Source organism: Staurois parvus, unplaced genomic scaffold, assembly GCF_062004578.1.
Source record: "Staurois parvus isolate SC_StPar_1 unplaced genomic scaffold, SC_StPar_1.0 ptg003409l, whole genome shotgun sequence".
NCBI lineage: Eukaryota > Metazoa > Chordata > Amphibia > Anura > Ranidae > Staurois > Staurois parvus.
In genome coordinates, this window is record NW_028321205.1 from 27,542 (window position 1) to 55,289 (window position 27,748).

General features: G+C 52.5%; 1 protein-coding gene across 1 annotated transcript in view; it reads left to right on the forward strand.

Annotated features, from left to right (window-relative positions):
* Positions 1-27,235, forward strand: part of LOC149428202 (fermitin family homolog 2-like) — a 41,173-nt gene extending 13,938 nt beyond the window's left edge. The window contains exon 3 of the mRNA XM_089667605.1: positions 26,972-27,235. Within this exon, the coding sequence (XP_089523731.1) occupies positions 26,972-27,213 (242 nt within the window). The 3' untranslated portion in view covers positions 27,214-27,235. The remainder of the gene's footprint in view (positions 1-26,971) is intronic.
* Positions 27,236-27,748: the final 513 nt, after the last annotated feature.

Here is a 27,748-nt window from a genome sequence, read left to right on the forward strand (position 1 = left end):
CCCTCGAGAGGGAGAAGGCGGGCCCGGCTGGGGGCCCTCGAGAGGGAGAAGGCGGGCCCGGCTGGGGGCCCTCGAGAGGGAGAAGGCGGGCCCGGCTGGGGGCCCTCGAGAGGGAGAAGGCGGGCCCGGCTGGGGGCCCTCGAGAGGGAGAAGTTGGGGCTCTCGAGAGGGAGAAAATGGGCCCGGCTGGGGGCCCCCGAGAGGGAGAAGGCGGGCCCGGCTGGGGGCCCTTGAGAGGGAGAAGTTGGGGCTCTCGAGAGGGAGAAAATGGGCCCGGCTGGGGGCCCCCGAGAGGGAGAAGGCGGGCCCGGCTGGGGGCCCCCGAGAGGGAGAAGGCGGGCCCGGCTGGGGGCCCCCGAGAGGGAGAAGGCGGGCCCGGCTGGGGGCCCCCGAGAGGGAGAAGGCGGGCCCGGCTGGGGGCCCCCGAGAGGGAGAAGGCGGGCCCGGCTGGGGGCCCTCGAGGGGGAGAAGGCGGGCCCGGCTGGGGGCCCTCGAGAGGGAGAATGCGGGCCCGGCTAGGTGTCCTCGAGAGGGAGAAGGCGGGCCCGGCTCGGGGCCTGGCTGGAGGGGGAGAAGGCGGGCCCGGCTCGGGGCCCGGCTGGAGGGGGAGAAGGCGGGCCCGGCTCGGGGCCCGGCTGGAGGGGGAGAAGACGGGCCCTCAATGGGGAGAAGACGGGCCAGTCTCGGGGCCTCCATAGGATCTTCGGAAGGGCCCGGCCTCACACTGAGCAGTTATTTTTACACCGAGGCCGCGCTCAGCCGCTCAAGGTGACTCCTGCAGACTGTTAAGTGCTCAAAATAAAGCAATTAGTCTCTGGAACTGGGGGAAGCGGCCGCAGACCTCCACACTCACTTATTGATTTTATTCTTTTTTTTTTTTTTTTTTTTTTTTTTTTTGCAGTTGAATTTTTTTTCTTTTTTTCTGCAAAGTTGTTAAACTGATGAATGGGTCTCTGTTTTCTACATAGAGGACTTTTTATTTTCAAGAAACACGAGGGCTGAGAATCCGCCCTAAAAATGAAGTTTTGAGGGAGTTGGAGCCTCTGTCGGGTCTTTGTTGCTGGCTGTGTCCCCGCTGGGGAGATTCACCTCCTACATCAGCTGAAGTTTCATCTGCTGATATTTTGCCTTTCCTCTCCTCCCTCATCAACATTCTTACATTTGTTAAATAAAACCTTTCTGTGTTCATTATATACCATGTTTTACACCTGCTGACTTTATCACTGGGTCTCTGTCTTTTCTATGCAAGTCAAGCAGATCATGACTGGTGGGAGGAGCCAGCAGGGTGTTGTACCTAACTTCCTGAAAACATCCCAGCCCCCTGCTTCAGTACTCCTCAAGAGCCCTCAGCCTTGATGCAAGCAGGGGGAGGAGTTATGCAAATATCAGAATGTCTTGATAGGTGGGTGTCAATCTGGAGGAGTGGGTGTTTCTAGGCAGGCTGAGTTTACATAGGTAACGCCCACATGTGATGCTGAGCCTCCATGATTGATAGGGCTGTAATCCAATGAATGAAAGGGGCGGAGCCGGCTCACCTGCGCAGGGCCGGCGGGGCGGAGCCGGCTCACCTGCGCAGGGCCGGCGGGGCGGAGCCGGCTCACCTGTGCAGGGCTGGTGGGAGGGGCCAGATGTTTTCTGTGCTTTTAGCTGGTCAGTCTCTTTTCATTGACCATGGAACATTTCCTGTGGCCTCAGCGGCTCCATAGCACCCCATCAGTGATGCTGACCTAGTCCATGGCATGTGAGGCCTGGTGATGGATCTGATCCATGTTCTCCATGATGGGTGCCGGGAGGGAAGCCGGGCGTGGCGCAGTGTGTGGAATGGTATCCGGTGTCGGATGATCCCACATGTCAGCGAGCAGCTGGTGGCGGATGTGACCTCCCGGGAATACGAGGAAGTGGCAGGATGTGAATTCTTTACGGATAAACATTCCCAACCCCGGAATAAGGAGAGCCGTCTGTGTGATCTTCCTGCATTGCATACACACGTCCAATCCTGTCCTCCAATCGTGTTCTGCGATTTCATTGTACAATCGGTATGGCGGCACACACGGCGATATAAAGTGTACAATCCCAGAGTGAAGGGAAAAGATTGTACACAGGACTATAGGTGGCCGGTGTCCCCATAGCCGAGTCTCGGGGTGTAAATTGGGACACAAATTCTTTATTTCCTCTTCTCATTAAATCTGAACTCCGAGATAATAAATCCATCGGTCATGTGACCTCCGGAACCTTCTCCCAGATCTGGGCCGTCATCCAGGGTGAGACTTCCTGGAATAAAGACCGCTCACTGCTGCTCCCTCTCCTTGTGCAGGGCGACTGGTCTTGTCTCCGCCCCATATTAGGTGGAGCCTGCTGGGCCCCTCCCACAGCTCTGCTATGTCCTTTTTGCAGATTTACTGCTCCTGTCTCCGCCCCCTTGTAGCGTTCTGTAGTAGGTGGAGCCTGCTTGGCCCCTCCCACAGCTCTGCTATGTTATTTGCAGATTTACTGCTCTTGTCTCCGCCCCGTTGTAGCATTTTGTAGTAGGTGGATCCTTCTGGGCTCCTCCCACAGCTGTGCTCTTTTCTCAGGCTACGTACAGCCCAGTGATGATGTCACTGCGAGTTTTACAAGGTAATATCTGGGTTTGCAAAGGCACTTTCTGTGCACACTGCGGACTCTCTGACATCTGCTTTCAGCACACGGATTTCTGGCAGGATCAGCAGGTACTTTTACATGTAATGAACAGATATTGCAAGAAGCTTTTCATGGAATATGAGCGGATATAGTGAATGCGGGGTCCGGGGAGAGCGGATATAGTGAATGCGGGGTCCGGGGAGAGCGGATACAGTGAATGCGGGGTCCGGGGAGAGCGGATACAGTGAATGCGGGGTCCGGGGAGAGCGGATACAGTGAATGCGGGGTCCGGGGAGAGCGGATACAGTGAATGCGGGGTCCGGGGAGAGCGGATATAGTGAATGTGGGGTCCGGGGAGACTGCATATAGTGAATGCGGGGTCCGGGGAGAGCGGATATAGTGAATGCGGGGTCCGGGGAGAGCGGATATAGTGAATGCGGGGTCCGGGGAGAGCGGATATATAGTGACTGCGGGGTCCGGGGAGAGCGGATATAGTGAATGCGGGGTCCGGGGAGAGCGGATATAGGGAATGCGGGGTCCGGGGAGAGCGGATATAGTGAATGCGGGGTCCGGGGAGAGCGGATATAGTGAACGCGGGGTCCGGGGAGAGCGGATATAGTGAACGCGGGGTCCGGGGAGAGCGGATATAGTGAACGCGGGGTCCGGGGAGAGCGGATATAGTGAACGCGGGGTCCGGGGAGAGCGGATATAGTGAACGCGGGGTCCGGGGAGAGCGGATATAGTGAACGCGGGGTCCGGGGGGAGCGGATATAGTGAACGCGGGGTCCGGGGGGGAGCGGGTACAGTGAACGCGGGGTCCGGGGGGAGCGGGTACAGTGAACGCGGGGTCCGGGGGGAGCGGATATAGTGAACGCGGGGTCCGGGGGGAGCGGATACAGTGAACGCGGGGTCCGGGGGGAGCGGGTACAGTGAACGCGGGGTCCGGGGTTTAGTAACACTTTGGAATGCAGTTTCTTTCCCCCAATCGGTGCAGTTCTGAGCAGGCTCCCCCGTTCTATGGAGGTCGGTGTCATTTCTTGTTTCCTGGACGCGGATTCTCGGCGCAGACAATAATTGGCGTTCAGGGGGAGCGCCTCCCCTCCATCCTCCAGTAATATCTCTAGTGGCCGGGTCGCGGGATGAATATATCACGGAGCCGTTTATTGATTGTGCAAATGATGGCTGAACGCCTCGGTACGCCGTGTGATCTCCGCGCTCAGATCGCCGCGTCCTTTCTACAATATCTGGGTCATCTCCCAACAATACAATCGTTATTCACCGTCAGTCCAATACTTCCAGCGTCCTGTACAATTCAGCCGGAGCTGATCCCTGGAAGCCGGCGCAGCAGATCCGGAAAGAGCATGAGCGCCCGTTGGATCATTGTTACTGTTATCTTAAAGCACCCCTCCCCCGCCAAAAAATAAATAAATGAATGTTGGGGCAAATGGGGAAAAAACATCTTGTTTTGGTACATCTCTGCGATAAAGTGCTGATTGATCTGCCAGAAATCCATGACCACCTGCATTGAATTCCCGACCAGTGTTGTCAGCCCTGCCTGACTACAGAGCTCCGCCTATCCCCTCCCCTCTCCATCCCCTCCCCACCCCACCCCACCCCACCCCCCCCCCCACCCCCTTCTACATGCTTCTATTGAATTTTTTTCTCCCCAGCAAAACAATGCTCCGACCATGACTCCCCACCCTGTGCAGAAAAGGGGCTCTTGGGAGACATAGTTTTGGGGGTGTGTCTATTTCTATAGGAACTGACCTCCCAGTTGCTGCATTTTCACAAGCCTGGTGATGTTGCAGGGAGTAAAGAGATCAGTGGAGGGAATGCCCCTTACATTGGGGGTCAGTGGGAAGAATGTCCCTTACATTGGGGGTCAGTGGGAAGAATGTCCCTTACATTGGGGGGTCAGTGGGAAGAATGTCCCTTACATTGGGGGTCAGTGGGAAGAATGTCCCTTACATTGGGGGTCAGTGGGAAGAATGTCCCTTACATTGGGGGTCAGTGGGAAGAATGTCCCTTACATTGGTGATCAGTGGGAAGAATGTCCCTTACATTGGGGGTCAGTGGGAAGAATGTCCCTTACATTGGGGGTCAGTGGGAAGAATGTCCCTTACATCGGGGGTCAGTGGGAAGAATGTCCCTTACATTGGGGGTCATTGGGAAGAATGTCCCTTACATTGGGGGTCAGTGGGAAGAATGTCCCTTACATTGGTGATCAGTGGGAAGAATGTCCCTTACATTGGGGGTCAGTGGGAAGAATGTCCCTTACATCGGGGGTCAGTGGGAAGAATGTCCCTTACATTGGGGGTCATTGGGAAGAATGTCCCTTACATCGGGGGTCAGTGGGAAGAATGTCCCTTACATTGGTGATCAGTGGGAAGAATGTCCCTTACATTGGTGATCAGTGGGAAGAATGTCCCTTACATTGGGGGTCAGTGGGAAGAATGTCCCTTACATTGGGGGTCAGTGGGAAGAATGTCCCTTACATCGGGGGTCAGTGGGAAGAATGTCCCTTACATTGGGGGTCATTGGGAAGAATGTCCCTTACATTGGGGGTCATTGGGAAGAATGTCCCTTACATTGGGGGGTCAGTGGGAAGAATGTCCCTTACATTGGTGATCAGTGGGAAGAATGTCCCTTACATTGGGGGTCAGTGGGAAGAATGTCCCTTACATTGGTGATCAGTGGGAAGAATGTCCCTTACATTGGGGGTCAGTGGGAAGAATGTCCCTTACATCGGGGGTCAGTGGGAAGAATGTCCCTTACATTGGGGGTCATTGGGAAGAATGTCCCTTACATCGGGGGTCAGTGGGAAGAATGTCCCTTACATTGGTGATCAGTGGGAAGAATGTCCCTTACATTGGTGATCAGTGGGAAGAATGTCCCTTACATTGGGGGTCAGTGGGAAGAATGTCCCTTACATTGGGGGTCAGTGGGAAGAATGTCCCTTACATCGGGGGTCAGTGGGAAGAATGTCCCTTACATTGGGGGTCATTGGGAAGAATGTCCCTTACATTGGGGGTCATTGGGAAGAATGTCCCTTACATCGGGGGTCAGTGGGAAGAATGTCCCTTACATTGGGGGTCATTGGGAAGAATGTCCCTTACATTGGGGGTCAGTGGGAAGAATGTCCCTTACATTGGGGGTCAGTGGGAAGAATGTCCCTTACATTGGGGGTCAGTGGGAAGAATGTCCCTTACATTGGGGGTCAGTGGGAAGAATGTCCCTTACATTGGGGGTCAGTGGGAAGAATGTCCCTTACATTGGGGGTCAGTGGGAAGAATGTCCCTTACATTGGGGGTCAGTGGGAAGAATGTCCCTTACATTGGGGGTCAGTGGGGGGGAAGAATGTCCCTTACATTGGGGGGTCAGTGGGGGGAAGAATGTCCCTTACATTGGGGGGTCAGTGGGGGGGAAGAATGTCCCTTACATTGGGGGGGTCAGTGGGGGGGAAGAATGTCCCTTACATTGGGGGGGTCAGTGGGGGGGAAGAATGTCCCTTACATTGGGGGGGTCAGTGGGGGGGAAGAATGTCCCTTACATTGGGGGGTCAGTGGGGGGGAAGAATGTCCCTTACATTGGGGGGTCAGTGGGGGGGAAGAATGTCCCTTACATTGGGGGGTCAGTGGGGGGGAAGAATGTCCCTTACATTGGGGAGTTGACTTCCTGAAAGGAATTCTGGATGAGAGAGGCAGGTCTCGAAGATTTCGTTCTTGTGAAGGCTGAGATTTGGCCGTCTTCTGTAGGTACACGATTGTATAGTGTATGGAGGTTTTCTGTTGGTGGATCTGCATGGACTTGTCTTGTTTCAGCCTGGCTGGGTAATGATGGGCAGATTGAGGAGCGATGAGATACAAAGCTCACCGTCAACCAATCAGAATATGACATAGAACACGTCAGGTGAAGAGATCTCTGTGTCCGGAAATGTTGAAGATCATGTGTGGGGCTGGACTGCGCCTTTAACTGGTTCTTAGAGTGCCCCCCCCCACGACATGGGAAACCTCCGGAGTTCAGGCGCAGGAACAGGCCGAGCCGTGGAAGTTGCTTCCTGAGGAAGTGCAGGAAAACGATGCAAACATCTGTGTCGGGATCTGCCTGCTCTGGACGGGACTTTTTCAGAATACCATCAAAAAAAAAAAAAAAAATTGGCGCAGCGAAAAGTTTGAATCAAAATTTAGAATTGAAATTTATTTTCTTTCGATGACCGATGAGGAGGAACGGGAGAAGCAAACATTGGCAGACGCTCCTCCTGCCACATACAGCGCGGTGAGGGGTGGCGGTCATTTGTCACGCGAGGTTTTGTCAGCGAAGATCGCGGCTACAGATCGCTGAAGCGCCATATTTTTAGATTTTGTGCTTTTATAACATTAGAATTTTTAGATTGTAGCGAACATTTTTTTTTTTTTTTTTGTGCGTTTTGACCGTAGTGCTCCATTTCCGGGTTGCTGCGCTCTCCTTCAGCAGTTTATAGGTCACCCCGTAGCGGCGGACGTCGGTCGCTGACGCATCCAATCACTGAGCTGCAAGTCGGGAATTCCTTTGGGAAATGACGAAGATTTTCTTTAGGCTCACACCCGATGCATGTTGGGAACACGTGAAATCATGCGGATTCCTGACGCAGAGAAATGCGCTGCACTTTAGCTAATGTTCAGGGGTGCCATGAATTGTTAATGCTGCCGCCATGCGTCGCTAAATGTGAGCTTCTGCGGGCCAACGGTGCGTTCTTGGAAACAGATCAGGGACTCGTTTCCTGCGGTATTCAAGCGTAGGGCGACCCAATGAAATGAATGGGCGACATGCGGGAAATGGCGCACCCCAGGCAAGTTCTCCGTGTTAGAGGGGGCAGGGGGACAGACGCGTCTGGGATTGGGGATGCAGCCATCTAGGTGAGTATGATGATTTTTTTTTTCTTTTAAAAGCCATACTTCTCTTTTACTAAAACGGTTTTTGTGAATTTTCATTAATTCCAGAGATTTATCCTGCAGTATTTCTTTTCTGCCACTAGATGTCCTCAGTCTAATGGCCAACATCATTCCATCCACTTCCGCTGAGCCCAGGTCATCCTTGGCTGTAGATATATTTTATTAGTTTTTGGAGGGATAGGCTGTTTGCATTTGTGTGGGCGTGTCCTCTAAGGTTTCATGGCTGGTTGGCTGTTTTGACTAAACTTGGCCCTTTGTGCATTTCTCCAAAGGTTCCTTGTGATATTTTTTTTTTTTTGGATACGTATCTGTGCTTCTCACCTATTGGATGCGTTGCATCTGCGCCCCTCTCCCGTTGGATACGTTGTTTCTGCGCCCCTCTCCCGTTGGATGCGTTGTATCTGCGCCCCTCTCCCGTTGGATGCGTTGCATCTGCGCCCCTCTCCCGTTGGATGCGTTGCATCTGCGCCCCTCTCCCGTTGGATGCGTTGTATCTGCGCCCCTCTCCCGTTGGATGCGTTGTATCTGCGCCCCTCTCCCGTTGGATGCGTTGTATCTGCGCCCCTCTCCGTTGGATGCGTTGCATCGGCGTCCCCTCTGTCCGGTTGGACGCGTTGCATCGGCGGCCCCTCTGTCCGGTTGGACGCGTTGCATCGGCGGCCCCTCTGTCCGGTTGGACGCGTTGCATCGGCGTCCCCTCTGTCCGGTTGGACGCGTTGCATCGGCGTCCCCTCTGTCCGGTTGGACGCGTTGCATCGGCGTCCCCTCTGTCCGGTTGGACGCGTTGCATCGGCGTCCCCTCTGTCCGGTTGGACGCGTTGCATCGGCGTCCCCTCTGTCCGGTTGGACGCGTTGCATCGGCGGCCCCTCTGTCCGGTTGGACGCGTTGCATCGGCGGCCCCTCTGTCCGGTTGGACGCGTTGCATCGGCGGCCCCTCTGTCCGGTTGGACGCGTTGCATCGGCGGCCCCTCTGTCCGGTTGGACGCGTTGCATCGGCGGCCCCTCTGTCCGGTTGGACGCGTTGCATCGGCGGCCCCTGTGTCCGGTTGGACGCGTTGCATCGGCGGCCCCTCTGTCCGGTTGGACGCGTTGCATCGGCGGCCCCTCTGTCCGGTTGGACGCGCTGCATCGGCGGCCCCTCTGTCCGGTTGGACGCGCTGCATCGGAAGCCCCTCTGTCCGGTTGGACGCGCTGCATCGGCGGCCCCTCTGTCCGGTTGGACGCGCTGCATCGGCGGCCCCTCTGTCCGGTTGGACGCGCTGCATCGGCGGCCCCTCTGTCCGGTTGGACGCGCTGCATCGGCGGCCCCTCTGTCCGGTTGGACGCGCTGCATCGGCGTCCCCTCTGTCCGGTTGGACGCGCTGCATCGGCGGCCCCTCTGTCCGGTTGGACGCGCTGCATCGGCGGCCCCTCTGTCCGGTTGGACGCGCTGCATCGGCGGCCCCTCTGTCCGGTTGGACGCGCTGCATCGGCGGCCCCTCTGTCCGGTTGGACGCGTTGCATCGGCGTCCCCTCTGTCCGGTTGGACGCGTTGCATCGGCGGCCCCTCTGTCCGGTTGGACATGCACAGCTGCTTCAGTTCTGATCAATTCCCCTCATACGATCCTTTTGGACACATTGAGACGAATTTACTAAAGGAGTTGAGAATCTTTACTCAATATATTGTATGAATATTCACTTCCATCATCCAATGAGATCCCTGTTCACGTTGGGAACCAATCAGGTGCAGATGTAACGAGTAAGATCATTGCTTTTACCGTGATTGGATGATGGAAGTGACAATCCCCCGATTTTCGGAGTAAGGACTCCGGACACCTTTAGGAAATCCTCCGCACTATATCTGATTTCCTGCACTGACCTCCCCACAGCTTTCACTTTCCAGCGCGCTGATCCCCTCCCTCCCAGGAGACGAGGAGGAAGTGCTGTGCGGTGAATTTCCATGAATTTTCATCACGTTGGCCGCAGCGACTGAGGGAAGGGTTGGGGGTGGGGGGGGGGGCAGTTGCGTATCGGAGGGGAAATGCCTGAGAATGAAACAATCTCTAATATTAGTGCTGAGTGTTGCTGGACGCAGCGATGAGTTCCTCAATGACTCCATCCGAAGATATTTCCATCAGAATGTAAAGCGGCACGTCCACCAATGAACCGACTCCGTCCAGGAAACCCTGCAGCCGCGCTAAAGTCCAACTCCGCTGCAATCTGTCATTAGCAACATGATCCCCCCCCCCCCGGCAGCCTTCTGTAGGAGGATCTGTGTCAGACATCTGTGAACACTGAGCCGGCATCTTGGTCTAGGAAGTAGATGGTGAACCTGGATGATGGCTGAATAGAGATGGCGCCGTCCTTTGGGGGAATTCTGTGATCTCTGTGGGAGGTTTTATATACCTGGAAGTGTCACATTTGGAATACTTGGCATGCATTGACCCGGCATAAATATTTCTGATGCGGGGTCCACTCCTTGAATCGGCTTGTTGCTGGTATTTGGGAAGACTGGTGACTGAGCCTTGTGAATCTCTAGAGGGGACGGAGCACAATTCACATTTCCAAAACCTTTTTTTTAATTTTTTTTATTTTGAGGTAATCAGGTCAGCCCTGCGCTCATCATTACGGATTCCATACCTATGGGTAATGGGGCCCCATATCACACCATTATGGGGCCCCCTCCTCCTTCTCTGGTTTCCATCTGACTAGCGATCTGAATGTCCTCCATCGCAGTCCTGTGTGGGATCCCGCACACTGGAAATTCTGATTATCCTGGATCGTTCCATATGGAAATCTCCGGGGCCCCATAGGAGTTTCAGGGTCTGCAGTGTCTATACTGACACCCCCCCCCCTGTTGTCCTGGCAGCACATTCCCAAAGCCACGTCTGTAAAGTGGAGTGCCCCTTTAAAAGTGGAGTGCCCCTTTAAAAGTGGAGTGCCCCTTTAAAAGTGGAGTGCCCCTTTAAAAGTGGAGTGCCCCTTTAAAAGTGGAGTGCCCCTTTAAAAGTGGAGTGCCCCTTTAAAAGTGGAGTGCCCCTTTAAAAGTGGAGTGCCCCTTTAAAAGTGGAGTGCCCCTTTAAAAGTGGAGTGCCCCTTTAAAAGTGGAGTGCCCCTTTAAAAGTGGAGTGCCCCTTGCCCCTTTACCACCCTGCCTGTGCTGGTCCTCTCCTGGTGATGGGCCCCGGCACCTGTTGGGACCCCTCACCCCTCTGCATTCCCCCTCCCCGTGTTTGTCTGTATTGTGGCTTTTGTGTCCTCGGCCCGGGACAGCTGCTCACATCCTGGGACCCCCTTCTGACAGGTCACTTAGGGCCACCTGCTCGCGAGAGCTGGAACCTGTCCTGACCCATCTCTGAGGGGGTTTTTTTTTTGGGGGGGAGTACACTCCTTACATGAGTCTCCGGAGTGGGGGGGGGGGTACGCTCATCACACAGGTCTCCGGAGAAGGGGGGGGGTAATGCTCTTCACACGGGTCTCCGGAGTGGGGGGGGGGGTAATGCTCTTCACACGGGTCTCCGGAGTGGGGGGGGGGGGGGTACGCTCATCACACGGGTCTCCGGAGAAGGGGGGGGGGTAATGCTCTTCACACGGGTCTCCGGAGAATGGGGGGGTACGCTCTTCACACAGGTCTCCGGAGTGGGGGGGGCTGTTTGAAGAGGTTTTTTGTTTTATTCTCCAAGGCTTGAAACTGCTTTTGTGTGTTTATAGAATCATCCTTCTGCAAGGTTAAGCAGAGCTTTCAGAATGCCTCTGTCAGAAAATGACGTCTCATGCCACTGACTGGGGGGGGGGGGGGTGTAGTTGTACAGCCCAAACTTTATAAAGGGGGTGGTCAGGAATCTGATTCTTTTCTTTCTGTATGATCCGCGATGTGCATACTCCATGCGACTGTATCCATGACACTCCCCATAGGACTGTATGTGCATTATAGTATTTTAGTCGTGGTATTACCCCCCCCCCCCCTCCCCCATAGACTTCCCAAAGCCCTGAGACTTCTGCTGGGTTCCGCCATCTTGGATGTGATGTCAGCAGGCTCAGAGCCATCACTCAAATGACCCTCATAGTATTCCTCTTCACTCCTCCCCCACCAGCAACATAAACCATTGTGTAGAGGGGTTAGGGAATGGGTGGAGGAGCTGGGCCAGCACGGACAGTAATTAGACACTCGCAGAGGATAAGGGGCCTATGACAGGCAAGGAGAAGCTTTTTTTCAAGTAGGGACACAGGAACCTGAATGTATGTAATGACTAGGAGTGGTGGGTGCGCTATTGTCACAGGATGGGTCTATTGTGAGATCTATTGTTTCTGGAAGGATCTACTGTTACTGTGGTGGATTTATTGTTGCCAGGGAGATCTATTGTTGCTTGCGGGGTCTATTGTTGCCAGGGGGTCTGTTGTTGCTGGTGGCTTATTTTGTTGTGGGTGGGGACTGTTGTTGCTGCGAGGATTGATTGTTGCTGGGGAGTTTATTGTTCCTGGGGGGTCTATTGTTGCCAGGGGGTCTATTGTTGCTGGTGGGGTATTTTGTTGGGGGGGGTCTCTTGTTGCTGCGAGGATTGATTGTTCCTGGGGGGTCTATTGTTCCTGGGGGGTCTATTGTTCCTGGGGGAATCCATTTTGCTGCTTTTCTTTTTATCATTTAAAAATTTCCCACAAATTACACCACAAAATGATACTTGGTTCTGTATTCTCTAAAAGGAGAGGTACTGGGAGGTGGAGACGGGGATGGAACCAAGGGACGGTGCTCAGAGGTGGGTAGGGGGCAGACACAAGGGGTGACTCAGCATGGGTGGTACTGGGAGGTGGAGATGGGGATGGAACCAAGGGACGGTGCTCAGAGGTGGGTAGGGGGCAGACACAAGGGGTGACTCAGCATGGGTGGTACTGGGAGGTGGAGATGGGGATGGAACCAAGGGACGGTGCTCAGAGGTGGGTGGAGGCGGAGACAAGGGGTGACTCAGCAGGGGCGGTACTGGGAGGTGGATAGGGGGGTGGAACCAAGGGACGGTGCTCAGAGGTGGGTAGGGGGCGGACACAAGGGGTGACTCCGCATGGGCGGTACTGGGAGGTGGAGTCGGGGATGGAACCAAGGGACAGTATTTAGAGGTGGGTGGGGGGCAGACACAAGGGGTGACTCAGCATGGGTGGTACTGGAAGGTGGATAGGGGGGTGGAATCAAGGGACGATGCTTAGAGGTGGGTAGGGGGTGGAGACAAGGGGTGACTCAGCAGGGGCGGTACTGGGAGGTGGATAGGGGGGTGGAACCAAGGGACGGTATTTAGAGGTGGGTTGGGGGCAGACACAAGGGGTGACTCGGCATGGGTGGTACTGGAAGGTGGATAGGGGGGTGGAACCAAGGGACGGTGCTCAGAGGTGGGTAGGGGGCGGAGACAAGGGGTGACTCAGCAGGGGCGGTACTGGGAGGTGGATAGGGGGGTGGAACCAAGGGACGGTGCTCAGAGGTAGGTAGGGGGCGGAGACAAGGGGTGACTTGAAAGGAGGAGTAGCCGCACCTATTCTCTGGTCCTGGTGCAAGGTGATCCCCTTCATTCACTCTTCAGGGTGCTGTGAGCGGATTGGTCCACCTGCAGTGACCAGGAACTTCCCCAGAACGAAGCGTGGCAGCAGGAAGTCATAGAATGTCCGCTCCCATCAGAGGCTTCTCACCGAGGTGCTGTGCATTGTGTGCGATCACATTATGGGGCCTCCTGTATAGAGATGTCCTGACTATAAAGGGTTACCTCTCCCGGCGTCTCCATCTAATCGAAGTTCTGTCCGTGGCGGGTGATCTCGGATTGTCTCGCTTGGCACTCGCAGCGCGCTGCACGGATTTAGTCCTGCAAATTCCCGAAACGTTTTGTTCCAGCCGGATCTCCGTGTTCCAGTCAAATAAGGGAAAGTGAGGGAGGCATGCGGAGAGAATTAGGGGCCCGGCCCGGCCCCCCCCCCCCCCCGCCCTGTAAACCGCCAAGACGGTTTGTGTTCTAAAATTAGAAACTTCCGTTTGTGTAACGGATTCATTTGTGAGTTTTGGCAAATCCAACGCCGTCCAACGCAGCCAGATTGGTCACAGGTCTTACTGGGGGTTTTAGGTGGGACTGCAGCCTCTTGTCACATGATTCTGTGAAATCTTCCTTGTACGTGAAGCACTTCGCAAGCTGTTATTGCTATAGAAATCCTGCATTCTAATAATAATGTGACCGCGGCTGGACTCCACTGGAGACAACCCATGGAAGTGTGATAAAAGCCGCAACTATAGTGTAGGGTCTCTTGTTACTGGAAAGTATGATGGAGGCCATATGGGGGAATCCTTCGTTATTGGTAAGGATGGTGAGGGTGATATTGAATGCACACTATATTGCCCCAAGTATTGTCCCTGCCCCCCCTGTATACACACTATATTGCCCCAAGTATCGGGCGGCCGACCTTTCCACGCACATGACCTTTAATGGCCCCCCAGTCTTAGTCTGTAGGGTTCAATATTGAGTTGGCCCCGCCCTTTCCACACACATGACCTTTAATGGCCCCCAGTCTTAGTCCATAGGGTTCAATATTGAGTTGGCCCCGCCCTTTGCAGCTATAACAGCTTCAACTCTTCTGGGAAGGCCGCCCACAAGGTTTAGGAGGGTGTCTATGGGAAGGTTGGACCATTCTTCCAGAAGCACATTTGTCAGGTCAGGCACTGATGTCGGGGGAGGAGGCCTGGCTCGCAGTCTCCGCTCTAATTCATCCCAAAGGTGTTCTATGGGGTTGAGGTCAGGACTCTGTGCAGGACAGTCAAGTTCCTCCACCCCAAACTGGCTCCTCCATGTCTTTATGGACCTTGCTTTGTGCACTGGGGGGGCAGTCATGTTGGAGCAGGAAGGGGCCATCCCCAAACTCCTCCCACAAAGTTGGGAGCATGAAATTGTCCAAAATGTCGCCTTAAGAGTTCCCTTCACTGAAACTAGGGGGCCAAGCCCAACCCCTGCAAAACAACCCCACACCATAATCCCTCCTCCACCAAACTTTACACTTGGCACAATGCAGTCAGGCAAGTACCGTTCTCCTGGCCACCGCCAAACCCAGACACGTCCATGGGATTGCCAGACAGAGAAGCGTGATTTGTCACTCCAGAGAACACGTCTCCCCTGCTCTAGAGTCCAGTGGCAGCGTGCTTTACACCACGGCATCCGACGCTTTGCATTGCACTTGGTGATGGAAGGCTTGGATGCAGCTGCTCGGCCATGGAAACCCATTCCATGAAGCTCTCTACGCACTGTTGTTGGGCTCATCTGAAGGCCACACCAAGTTTGGAGGTCTTTAGCTATTGACTCTGCAGACAGTTGGTGACTTCTGTGCACTTCAGCATGTGTTGACCCCGCCCTGTCATGTGACGTGGCCTACCACTTGGTGGCTGAGTGGCTGTTGTTCCCAGTGGCTTCCACTTTGTTATAATCCCACTAACAGTTGAGCGTGGAATATTTAGTAGCCAGGAAATGTCACGGATGGACTTATTGCCCAGGTGGCCACCTATCACGGGACCACGCTTGGAGTCACTGAGCTCCTGAGAGCGACCCATTCTTTCACCAATGTTTGTAGAAGCAGTCTGCATGTCTAGGGGCTTGATTGTATACACCTGTGTCCATGGAGGGGATTGGAACACCTGAATCACATGATATGGGGGGGATTGGAGCACCTGAATCACATGATATGGGGGGGATTGGAGCACCTGAATCACATGATATGGAGGGGATTGGAACGCCTGAATCACATGATTTGAAGGGGGGCAATATAGTGTATGTTACTGGCAAGAATGGTGGGGGTGATATGGGGCATATGGTGTTAAGGTTTTTCCACCTACGCTGTTGAAGGTCAACTCTACTGAAAACTGATCTCACTGTTGGACAGACCGTGGTGGACGGAGTTCTCCAACATCTCTGATAAGATTTTTCTTTTCTTTAGTGGTTGGTGAATCTATCCCCCTCCCCCCCCCCCCCCCCCCCCAGGCTTTAACAAGGGCGCAGAGTCCACAGGTTTTTGTCTAATTCCTACTATGGAGAACCCACTTGGGGGAGAATTACGGCAAAGTTGGCTTTGTAATGGCTGCACCCTTTGGGTGGAGTGGAGATCTTCTTGTTGGAGTTCAGAGACAGAAGCCTAACACAGCATGATAGCAACCAAACAAAACTGATCTCAGATTGGGCAGCGCCGACCCATATAGAACTTCTCTCATTGGTTTGGCAAAGGTCTATAGATTTTATCATCGAAGGGTTCACTCTCGGATAAAACCGAACTCCTCCATCTATTACAGATAAACTGTTCCTCTTTCCTCCCCAGTTTCTGTCAAAGTACATTTTGCTATTTAAAGGATCAGTCCACCCAAAAGTGATATTTTAGTAGTGGGGGTGGGCTGTGCCAACCTCCTGACTTCTTCTGTCATGACTGGTTCAGTACTGACATCTCCCTGATATAGCTCCTGACTCTGCTCCTGCCCTCCTGAGAGTCTTGGGGGTTCCTCCCTGCTTGGTGTCCCAGCTGTGTTCATATTACAAGGGACTTGGCATTGTGGTCCAGTGTTGTCCATGTCCTGCTAACATTTGTGTTCTGGATGCATTTTAGGGTCCAGTTTTATCACACTGAACAAAGTCTCAGCAGCATTTCCTCATCAAGGATCTGCAAAGCTTGCTGGCCCATGATGGAGGCCTTTCCAGCCAATAACTGAAAATAAGACTTCTCTATGTTCTCCATAGGGGATGAGTGACACCTTGTAGCTCCAAAATCTCTTCCATAGAGGACACACCCTGCCACACCCCCCCATCAATCCAGTGAACCCCTTTATTAGCCCGCTTAACTGAGCACCATATTTATCCTGGTGCATTGGGATCTGTAGGAAACATCTGCTCATTGGATTCTGGTCCGTTCTGCTCATTGCTCTTTCAGTCTGTAAACCTTTTTAATGGTCTTCTCTGTATGGCTGGATTGATGGGGGGGGGGTGTGGCAGGGTGTGTCCTCCAGAAGAAATTTTGGAGCTACAAGGTGTCACTCAACTGAGAAGACTTCTCTACCTTATCCATAGGGGATGAGTGACATCTTGTAGCTCCAAAATTTCTTCTGTAAAGGACACACCCTGCCACACCCCCCCATCAATCCAGCCATAAAGAGAAGACCATTAAAAGGGTTTACAGACTGAAAGAGCAATGAGCAGAATGGACCAGAATCGAATGAGCAGATGTTTCCTACAGATCCCCAGTGCACCAGGATAAATATGGTGCTCAGTTAAGCGGGCTAATAAAGGGGTTCACTGGATTGATGGGGGGGTGTGGCAGGGTGTGTCCTCTACAGAAGAAATTTTGGAGCTTCAAGGTGTCACTCATCCCCTATGGAAAAGGCAGCGAAGTCTTATTTTCCGTTATTGGCTGGAAAGGCCTCCGGCCTCCATCATGGGCCAGCAAGCTCTGCAGATCCTCGATGAGGGAATGTTGCCGTGACTTTGTTCAGCGTGATAAAACTCACATGTTATATTATCTCTAGAGCGCTGGAAAGAATTTCTACAGACGGACTTCAGTAACATGCTGGTTTATTGACTGTCCAAGCTTTGCCTGCCAAGCAATCCTACGAGGGGCCTTGCGCCTGGATCCATGCACATATTTCTTGCCGAAAGCCCCCAGATTATTGATGGCTGCCCTGCCAAGCTTTCTGCTTTTTCCATCTCCATGATGGATTGTACGAGAAGATCAAATCTAATGCATCGTCCAGGAATTACATCCAGCTGACGGCTGCACCTCATATGGGTTTGCATCAATTTGTGACTCCGGTGGGGGGGGGGGGGGAGAACTAAAGCATCTGCTTTGGATGGAGTTCAGCCTTCTGCAGGCCTGGGTTATCTAAGTGGTGGAGTCCACTTTCTGCTCTTCCTTTGAAGTGGTGGAGTCCACTTTCTGCTCTTCCTTGTTGGCCGGTTGATGAGTGCTGGTTCTTTGCTGGTTCTTTGCTGGTTCTTTCCTGGTTCTTTGCTTCTCCTTATCTCCTTTTTGTTTATTTGTGGCTGAATCTTCTGAAGAGTCTCTGATCCTGGAGCTTTCCCTATCAGCTGTGAAGTTGAGGACAGGAGATCAATACTTCAATACCCTCTTTGTACTGAGATTTGTAGCTTGGATGGCGTCCTGGAGATAGTGAATTATCTGGTTTTATGGTGGGGAGGGGGAAGTGCTTTTTTGGCATCTGATAAGCGTTGTGATGGTGACCAGAGATGTTCTATCCAAATCATTTCCGTTAAACTGACCACAAACATCACAATAGTCTCCAAAACCCGCCTTTTTCAGTTAGAATCCACCACAGCTCTCAATCTTCGGGTCAAAGTGATGTCTCCGGGATGGATGCTGGAAGAGTGAATATTTAATCTGATCGGTTTAAAACCAAATCCTTTTTCTTTTATGGATCTTCCATCCTCTGTTTCCTTCATGTTAAAGTATAACTAAAGATGAAACTTTTGGGTACAGCGGAGAGGCATTGGACCCCCTGTTTGGTTTTTATTCTGTCTGTGTCCCTTTTAGGGAGATTCACACTCTGTCCTGTTTACCAATATATTTGAAAGTAAAAGAGACCCCCAAATGTTTGGCTGTCCTCAGAAAAGTAGTGGTGGGAAAATCTTCCAATGGGGACACTAGTTCTGGTGACCTGGGGGTTCCCAAAGAATTCCCTTCATTTGCAGAGATTTTCTCACTTGCTGTTTTGTCTATGGGACCAGAAGTGTGGGTATAGTGGCTAAATGGTTAGCACTTCCGCCTGGCAGTCCTCGGGGCGTTGGTTCGAATCCTAGCCACGGCACCTCCTGCCTGGAGTTTGCATGTTCTCCCTGTGCCTGCGTGGGTTTCCTCTGGGTACTCCGGTTTCCTCCCACCCTCCAAAGACATGCTGGTAGGTTAATTGGATCATGTCTAAATTGGCCCTTATATATGAATGTGAGTTAGAGACCTTAGATTGTACGCTCCTCGGGGGCGGGGACTGATGTGAATGTACTATAACCCTCCTTTACTCTATCCAAAATTGGGGGGGGGGGGAGGTTTTGCCTATAGTTCTACTTTAAACAAGAGCTTGGCCCCGGTGTTTGGCGGGAGCTTGGCCCCGGTGTTTGGCGGGAGCTTGGCCCCGGTGTTTGGCGGGAGCTTGGCCCCGGTGTTTGGCGGGAGCTTGGCCCCGGTGTTTGGTGGGAGCTTGGCCCCGGTGTTTGGCGGGAGCTTGGCCCCGGTGTTTGGCGGGAGCTCGGCCCCGGTGTTTGGCGGGAGCTCGGCCCCGGTGTTTGGCGGGAGCTCGGCCCCGGTGTTTGGCGGGAGCTCGGCCCCGGTGTTTGGCGGGAGCTCGGCCCCGGTGTTTGGCGGGAGCTTGGCCCCGGTGTTTGGCGGGAGCTTGGCCCCGGTGTTTGGCGGGAGCTTGGCCCCGGTGTTTGGCGGGAGCTTGGCCCCGGTGTTTGGCGGGAGCTCGGCCCCGGTGTTTTGTGCTCGTGTATTAGTGATGTACATATGGCTAGTGGACAATTGTCTAAGGAACTCCTCTGCGGTGGGAATATTCACATTGATGTCCCAGCTTGTTGAGTGAGGGAGCCAATTATTCCTTTCCTGTGGAGAAAAATAATTCAAGATTCCACCATATGTTGTCACTAACACACATTGACATGAGGACTTTGGTGAAGCTTCCATGAACACTTGGGTGACACTAGCAGGAGATTGTCCAAGGGACTTCTGTATGGGGTGGGAAGTCCTGCCTATCACATCGATGTCCCGACTTACTGAGTGATGCAGCCAATTGAATCGTTTTCTTGTTGAGAAAAAGGATCTATAATTTTACCGTCTGTACATCACTAACACACACAGGCCAAGATGGAGAGACTATCCAAGTGGTAAGCAGTTGAACTGGCTGATGTCCTATATTGCAAGAACTTTCCAGAGTCAGGGTGGTGGGGTGCTGGACTCCAAGCTTGGTAGAGGTTTTGGATGAATCACGTGGGACTCCTTTCATGGTTCCTAGGAGAGTCGGAATATATGATAGAAACCGATGAGTGCCAAGCCATATTGAATGGCCTGGTTGTATTTTTATATGTCACAATAAGTGTTCTGGTGGTGGAGTGCTGGACTCCAAGCTTAGTGGAGGTTCCAAATGAATAAGATGATTGCTAACCTGTGGAACTCTTTACAGGAGCCCCGGGAGAGTCTGTCTATGATAACAAAGGAGATGGAAGCACCAATCCGTATTGACTGGATCGGATGTCGCAGTATACGCCTCTATTCACACTTCAGTGTTATGTAGCTTGAAGCTCCAAAAATGCTCAAACTTAAAAAAAAAAAATCAGTTCTCTATGGTTCCTGTTCGCATGATCAGGTGTGAACAGATTCTATAGAGAACAATTGATATTTTAGGTTTGAGCTTCAAGCTACAAAACGCTCAACTGTGAATGCAGCGGAAGAGTCGGCCTGACTGAACCTTTTAAGAATGAAACCCAAGGATTAACCACTTGGTCCAGTGAACCTAAGCCCCGATGAAAGGGACTAGTATAGAGCTCCCTAAAAAGTGGACTGTCTACTCCTAATCAAAAATGGTATCTGGACTGATCCCAATGGCTTGGTGCTCTCATCCCTACATTTCACATGAATAGATTGTAGCCGTAACTGCTGTCATCGGTCAAATGGTCCCCTCATGGTTTTGGACAGCTCCGCTTCTAAGGAAACTGGGGATCATATCCGTATGTGTCTGGATGGCAGCTCACCTAGGCGTGGGGTGATCATACAGAGTTGTCCATATGGATATGTTGGTAGGTTTATATGGATGTCTATTTTGTATAACCATGGCCTGTGTTTTATGTCCATACTGAACCCCATAGTTCAACCCTCTGCCAGGCACATGTCCATACTGAACCCCATAGTTCAACCCTCTTCCAGGCACATGTCCATACTGAGCCTCATAGTTCAACCCTCTACCGGGCACATGTCCATACTGAGCCCCATGGTTCAACCCTCTGCCGGGCACATGTCCATACTGAACCCCATAGTTCAACCCTCTGCCAGGCACATGTCCATACTGAACCCCATAGTTCAACCCTCTGCCGGGCACATGTCCATACTGAACCCCATAGTTCAACCCTCTGCCGGGTACATGTCCATACTGAGCCCCATAGTTCAACCCTCTGCCGGGTACATGTCCATACTGAGCCCCATAGTTCAACCCTCTGCCGGGTACATGTCCATACTGAGCCCCATAGTTCAACCCTCTGCCGGGCACATGTCCATACTGGACCCCGTAGTTCAACCCTCTGCCAGGCACATGTCCATACTGAACCCCATAGTTCAACCCTCTGCAGGCACATGTCCATACTGAGCCCCATAGTTCAACCCTCTACCGGGCACATGTCCATACTGAACCCCATAGTTCAACCCTCTGCCAGGCACATGTCCATACTGAACCCCATAGTTCAACCCTCTGCAGGCACATGTCCATACTGAGCCTCATAGTTCAACCCTCTACCGGGCACATGTCCATACTGAGCCCCATGGTTCAACCCTCTGCCGGGCACATGTCCATACTGAACCCCATAGTTCAACCCTCTGCCGGGCACATGTCCATACTGAACCCCATAGTTCAACCCTCTGCCGGGCACATGTCCATACTGAACCCCATAGTTCAACCCTCTGCAGGCACATGTCCATACTGAGCCCCATAGTTCAACCCTCTACCGGGCACATGTCCATACTGAGCCCCATAGTTCAACCCTCTGCCGGGCACATGTCCATACTGAGCCCCATAGTTCAACCCTCTGCCGGGCACATGTCCATACTGAGCCCCATAGTTCAACCCTCTGCCGGGCACATGTCCATACTGAACCCCATAGTTCAACCCTCTGCCGGGTACATGTCCATACTGAGCCCCATGGTTCAACCCTCTGCCGGGTACATGTCCATACTGGACCCCGTAGTTCAACCCTCTGCCGGGCACATGTCCATACTGGACCCCGTAGTTCAACCCTCTGCCGGGCACATGTCCATACTGGACCCCGTAGTTCAACCCTCTGCCGGGCACATGTCCATACTGGACCCCGTAGTTCAACCCTCTGCCGGGCACATGTCCATACTGGACCCCGTAGTTCAACCCTCTGCCGGGCACATGTCCATACTGGACCCCGTAGTTCAACCCTCTGCCGGGCACATGTCCATACTGGACCCCGTAGTTCAACCCTCTGCCGGGCACATGTCCATACTGGACCCCGTAGTTCAACCCTCTGCCGGGCACATGTCCATACTGGACCCCGTAGTTCAACCCTCTGCCGGGCACATGTCCATACTGGACCCCGTAGTTCAACCCTCTGCCGGGCACATGTCCATACTGGACCCCGTAGTTCAACCCTCTGCCGGGCACATGTCCATACTGGACCCCGTAGTTCAGCCCTCTGCCGGGCACATGTCCATACTGGACCCCGTAGTTCAACCCTCTTCCGGGCACATGTCCATACTGGACCCCGTAGTTCAACCCTCTGCCGGGCACATGTCCATACTGGACCCCGTAGTTCAACCCTCTGCCGGGCACATGTCCATACTGGACCCCGTAGTTCAACCCTCTGCCGGGCACATGTCCATACTGGACCCCGTAGTTCAACCCTCTGCCGGGCACATGTCCATACTGGACCCCGTAGTTCAACCCTCTGCCGGGCACATGTCCATACTGGACCCCGTAGTTCAACCCTCTGCCGGGCACATGTCCATACTGGACCCCGTAGTTCAACCCTCTGCCGGGCACATGGCCATACTGGACCCCGTAGTTCAACCCTCTGCCGGGCACATGTCCATACTGGACCCCGTAGTTCAACCCTCTACCGGGCACATGGCCATACTGGACCCCGTAGTTCAACCCTCTGCCGGGCACATGGCCATACTGGACCCCGTAGTTCCATCGTATGAAGAATGTGGAGTAGTCGGAATGTTTGCTCAGCATTCCCTTTCTGAACTTTTATTTTCCAAATCTTACAAAAAAAAGTCAATATCGCAGGAGGGGGTGCATGGAAAATTGAGTTTGCAGTGATTAAATTTTGGTCTTGATCCTGACAGAGGACTCTTGCAAGAGTAGATTTTAAAGCCTTCAACAGGCACAGGATGTGATGAGAAATCTCTTCGAAGGGGACAGAAAGTGATAGAAAGATAGGTGCAGGGGTGGGCTAGGGGGAGTATTAAGAATAGGATAGCTTGGGGGTGCAGACGATCATAGTTCAGGTCTTAATGATATTTGGCCGCCAAAATGTACCTTTTTTAAAGCGAAATGTGGAACCTGCACTTGCCAACCTACCTCTGAAAATGCAAATTGCCTTGGTGCTATGCCTCATTTACACTTGCAGTTGGAGGGGGTGGTAAAAACACACTATTGAACTACGTTTTACCGCCTCCCAACTCCTTAAGCTGAAAAGGCAGGGAAGTGCAAATGCCGCTACGGTAATGCTTCCCTTCACAGCTGCAGCAAGAAATAAATTCCCTGTTGCATTCAGCGGGCAGTACCACCGAGGGAACACTCCCCATTCAACTGTATAGGGCTAGGGCATGATGTGTGGGTTTTTTTTTTTAAGGGAAAACAGGAGGTGAGGAGGAGACCTAACACCTCCTCGCCGCCTGTTGAACGCCATGTAAAAAGCAATCCATCGTGGATGATGCTAGTGTAAAGGAGCCCTTACGCCGGTCCCTTGGCTTTATTACTACAAGGCCCTGACCTCAGGACAAGTACATTCTGAAGTCTTCTGCTCAGGTCAGGCTGATCGGCAGCTCAGACTAGTAAAATATGAAATTGGCTAAGGAAAGGTTTCTGATTCTGCAGCTGTGACCCCTGGCCAGGACTCCTCCTGTGGACCCAATCACTCAAGAAGCTACATAGACGTGATGTCATACCTCTTCTCCAGATGCTTCCATTACACAATGGAAAACCAATATTCCTAACTTGTGATTCAGAGTTTGGTGAAAACTAAAGGCTCCTGAAGGTCTAAACCAGCTTTTCTCATCTGGGGATCCTCCAGAGCTTGTTAGGGGTTCCTTTGAGCAATGAGAAATTTGGTTCTCGTGTAAGTGGACAATGGTGGTGGTGGTGGGACGGGATACACTCTGATTGAATGTGGTAATGGTGGTGGGACGGGATACGCTCTGATTGAATGTGGTAATGGTGGTGGGATGGGATATGTTCTGATTGAATGTGGTAATGGTGGTGGGACGGGATACGCTCTGATTGAATGTGGTAATGGTGGTGGGACGGGATATGTTCTGATTGAATGTGGTGATGGTGGTGGGACGGGATATGTTCTGATTGAATGTGGTGATGGTGGTGGGAGGGGATACGCTCTGAACGTGGTGGTAGTCACACAGGATATGCTCTTATTGAACATCATGGTGGTGGTGGGATGGGATGCGCTCTGATTGAACATGGTCCTGGCAATGGGACGGGATGTGCTCTGATTGAACAGGGTGATGGTGGTGGGACAGAATATGCTGTGAACATTGTGGTGGTGGTGGGACAGGGATACTCTCTGAACGTGGTGGTGGTACAGAACACGCTCTGATTTAACATGGAGATGATGGTGGGACAGAATACGCTCTGATTGTATGTGGGGACGGTTGTGGGACAGGGTATGCTCTGATTGAATGTGGTGGTGGTACAGAATATGCTCTGATTCAATGTTGTGATGGTGCTTGGACGGGATAAGGTCTGATTGAATGTGGTGGTGGTTGTGGTGGGACAGGATATGCTCTGAACATGGTGGTGGTTGGGACATGATAAGCTCCGAACTTGTTGGTGGTGGGACAGGATACGCTCTGAACGTGGAGGTGGTGGGGGAGGATACGCTCTGAACGTGGTGGTGGTGGGAGAGGATACGCTCTGAACGTGGTGGTGGTGGGAGAGGATACGCTCTGAACGTGGTGGTGGTGGGACAGGATACGCTCTGAACGTGGTGGTGGTGGGAGAGGATACGCTCTGAACGTGGTGGTGGTGGGAGAGGATACGCTCTGAACGTGGAGATGGTGGGAGAGGATACGCTCTGAACGTGGAGGTGGTGGGAGAGGATACGCTCTGAACGTGGAGGTGGTGGGAGAGGATACGCTGTGAACGTGGAGGTGGTGGGAGAGGATACGCTCTGAACGTGGTGGTGGTGGGACAGGATACGCTCTGAACGTGGTGGTGGTGGGAGAGGATACGCTCTGAACGTGGAGTTGGTGGGAGAGGATACGCTCTGAACGTGGAGTTGGTGGGAGAGGATACGCTCTGAACGTGGAGTTGGTAGGAGAGGATACGCTCTGAACGTGGAGTTGGTGGGAGAGGATACGCTCTGAACGTGGAGTTGGTGGGGGAGGATACGCTGTGAACGTGGTGGAGGTGGTGGGAGAGGATACGCTCTGAACGTGGAGGTGGTTGGAGAGGATACGCTCTGAACGTGGTGGAGGTGGTGGGAGAGGATACGCTCTGAACGTGGAGGTGGTGGGAGAGGATACGCTCTGAACGTGGAGTTGGTGGGAGAGGATACGCTCTGAACGTGGAGTTGGTGGGGGAGGATACGCTCTGGACGTGGTGGAGGTGGTGGGGGAGGATACGCTCTGAACGTGGTGATGGGACGGGATGTGCTCTGATTAAATATGGTGATGGCGGTGGGAAGGGATACACTCTGAATGAACATGGTGCAGCTCAGAGAACAGAAATGTTTTCTTCCATATTTCTCGGTAACCAGGTTGGCGTCCTTGAGTCGTTCTTGACATCAGGAGTCTCCGCCATGAATTACATCTATGTCATTAGCTGATAAATTCCAGCTGGCATGTTGTTGGCGGCATCGCCCGATGCATAAGAAGTAGATGATTCCACTTGTTGGGGTCGATATCGAGGGACAAGGAATGATTGAAATGCACAGCGGGTAAGCGGCCCAGTAAATGAAATTAACATCTCTCTCCTTGCACAGAGGCATACGTGTGGCGTCCTCCGTCCTCGAGGGAATTGGCCGTGTAAATGGGGGAATTTGAGAAATGATAGGATTTGTTGGCCTTTATGTAAACGCATTGACTGAAGTCGCCTCGTGGAAGCTTTAATATGTTCAGAAAGTAATTTGTTGTATTCTTACATTTGCAATTTTTATTAAAATCCCTGCAGATCCGGCCATGAAGTTCTTTGTTCAAGTATTTTTGACATAGGGTGACATTATTGTCCCTGTCGCCACATTGTCACCTTGACCCACAGGCCTCGGAGATTGAAAGTGACCATTTCAACGCACATTATGGAAACCTGGTCCAGTGTTGTCACCACCAGGAAACCCACCCTGATAAATACCATGCAGCCATTACTACCACACATGTAGACATGAATTAAATATCCTTCAGTTGGGGAATATTCTGATGCTCGAAAAAGGGTAACTTGATTTAACATGCAGTCAAAGATTCTGGGATTGATACTTGTTTGCCTTCTCCTTTTGTCGGTGGTTTCCCCTTCCAGGCTACAGCTGAGCACTCTCTCCATCTGTATTCTGTTCAATTTCACTTCTAGACAGTGACAAGTATTTAACATGTTCTAAGAGATGCAATAGATTCCATTCGGCTTGTTTTTCACTTCAATGAATGATGACTTTTAGGTTTCTGAGCCTTACTATGCTTTTCCCTTCACTCAGACCATCCTTTCTCAACCAGGGTTCTGAGGAACGCTAGGCTTCTTCCAGAGGTTGCTAGGGGTTCCTTTTACAATGAGAAACTGGAAACCACAGATACCAATGATCTTTTGTAAGGGGGAGTTCTTCCCATCGACCAGCAATGTAAGGAGCATTCTTCCCACTGACCGCCACCAACATAAGGGGCCTTCTTCCCGCCGCCAACGTAAGGGGCCTTCCTCCCTCTGACCGCCGCCAACGTAAGGGGCCTTCCTCCCTCTGACCGCCGCCAACGTAAGGGGCCTTCCTCCCTCTGACCGCCGCCAACGTAAGGGGCCTTCCTCCCTCTGACCGCCGCCAACGTAAGGGGCCTTCCTCCCTCTGACCGCCGCCAACGTAAGGGGCCTTCCTCCCTCTGACCGCCGCCAACGTAAGGGGCCTTCTTCACAGGCCATCATTGTAAGGGAACATTTCTCCACTGACCACTCGTATGGACAACCTCCATGTTAAGAAAGTCAGTTGGGGCTGCAAGTTCCAGTACGTTTGTTGTGGCGTTCACCTGGGGTTAATACACAGCCAATGTATTTCTTCTGTTTAGATATGCTGGAAATTCTCCAGAAAGCTGGGCACATGTGCCCCAATGCTTCAGTCTGAGATGGGACGTTCTGTAGACCTATACTTGTAATATGGTAAACACCAGAAATCTGTCTTTAGTGTTCTCTTAGAACCGGGCTAATTAAACTGTAATATGGGCAATATAATGAAACCTGACAAAATTGAGAATGTGCCTCATTTGTTTTTTCTTTATTTCTTTTCAGATGTAAAGAAAGACTGGTCTGACCACGCGTTATGGTGGGAGAAGAAGAAGACGTGGCTCCTGAAGACGCACTGGACCCTAGACAAGTATGGTATCCAGGCCGACGCAAAGCTCCAGTTCACCCCACAGCACAAACTGCTCCGGCTACAGCTGCCCAACATGAAATACGTGAAGGTGAAAGTGAATTTCTCTGACCGAGTCTTCAAAGCCGTCTCTGACATCTGCAAGACTTTCAGTAAGTAGAACCGGAAGGGGGAAATGGGCATCTCCTCTGAGGCACGATGCCACGATGGGCCACTCTTACATTTTGATGTATTCGGTTAACAAAGTGATGTTTATAGGCTGTTCTGTGTCAACAAGAGCGAGGAGACCAAATAACGCTGAGTTGGCAAATATCTCACACTGGTGTGGGCCAAACCGGTTTCCTGTTTATAACTGAACTATATTGGGTCCTCTTTATCCAAAGGCCTCAGGAAAGAGTCTTCTTTGGCTGTTCATATGGCATTATAGAAGTAAATCGGCTCGTTTTTTCCTTTTTCAATGTTGCAGTGGAAGAAAAAAAAGGGATATCATTGGCCAGCATGAACACCACAGACAGTTCAAAGGTGGTTGTAGACTGTGAAGGTAGTTTGGTTTTTGACCTGTCAGGTCATGAGTTGTTTCCAAGTAATGGCCATCCAGCGGGTTTGCCTGGTAGCCAGGAAGTATGTGATCAGCGAGCATGAGCAACATGGAAAGTCTAAATATGTCCGCAGGCGTTGGAGGGAACTTGACTTTT